General features: G+C 47.2%; 1 gene segment (V, D, J or C); it reads left to right on the top strand.

The window, feature by feature from the left end:
• Positions 1 to 109: 109 nt before the first annotated feature.
• LOC103583644 lies at positions 110 to 739 on the top strand. The segment is given in 2 exon segments: positions 110 to 155; positions 381 to 739. Coding segments are annotated over 2 exon segments (363 nt in total).
• Positions 740 to 745: the final 6 nt, after the last annotated feature.

Raw genomic sequence — 745 nt, 5'->3', positions numbered from 1 at the left:
CCCTCATTGCTCAGCCCCTCCCCTGCTTTGCATGTTCCCTCAGAGCCCCATGAAGAGCATGTGCCCTCAAGGGAAGGCCTGAGGAGCAGCAGGCAGGACACACAGAATGATGGTGTCTGTTCTGCTCCTGGGGCTTCTGGGGCTCTACACCACAGGTGAGAACTTGGGGGAATGTGGGGAGAGAAAACTTTCTTCACTTTGGAACATTAAAATTGCATTGAAGATCAAACACATATAGTTAAGGAGAATTGTTTAAGTAGGTTTTGGCTGAGAGAAACACAGTTTACAAATTCTCACAGTATTAGGATGAAATACAGAAAGGAGGACTCTCAATTTTATTTTATTTTTTCTTTCTTCCTTTTTTTTCTTTTTAATCTCAGGTACGTCTGGTGACATTGTGTTGACTCAGTCTCCCTCCTCTCTGTCTGGGGCTCCTGGAGAGAAAATCACCATCACCTGCACAGCCAGTCAAAGTGTCAAGTACACTGATGGGAAAACCTATCTGAGCTGGTTCCAACAGAAAAGTGGACAAGTTAAGCAACTTATTTACCAAGTTTCCAACTTACGGACTGGAGTCCCATCGCGGTTCAGTGGCAGTGGCTCTGAGAGCGATTTCAGCCTCACCATCAGCAGCCTGGAGGCTGAAGATGCCGCTGTCTATTACTGTGGGCAAGCTTCCTATACTCCTCCACAGTGATACAGCCCATAACACAAACCCCACAGCAGCCCCCTGAGCCTCCATCTG

The sequence above is a fragment of the Galeopterus variegatus genome, unplaced genomic scaffold (genome assembly GCF_000696425.1).
Source record: "Galeopterus variegatus unplaced genomic scaffold, G_variegatus-3.0.2 Scaffold25243, whole genome shotgun sequence".
Classification (NCBI taxonomy): domain Eukaryota; kingdom Metazoa; phylum Chordata; class Mammalia; order Dermoptera; family Cynocephalidae; genus Galeopterus; species Galeopterus variegatus.
The sequence above is the reverse complement of the archived record's forward strand: the minus strand, read 5'-3'. Positions and strand labels throughout refer to the sequence as shown.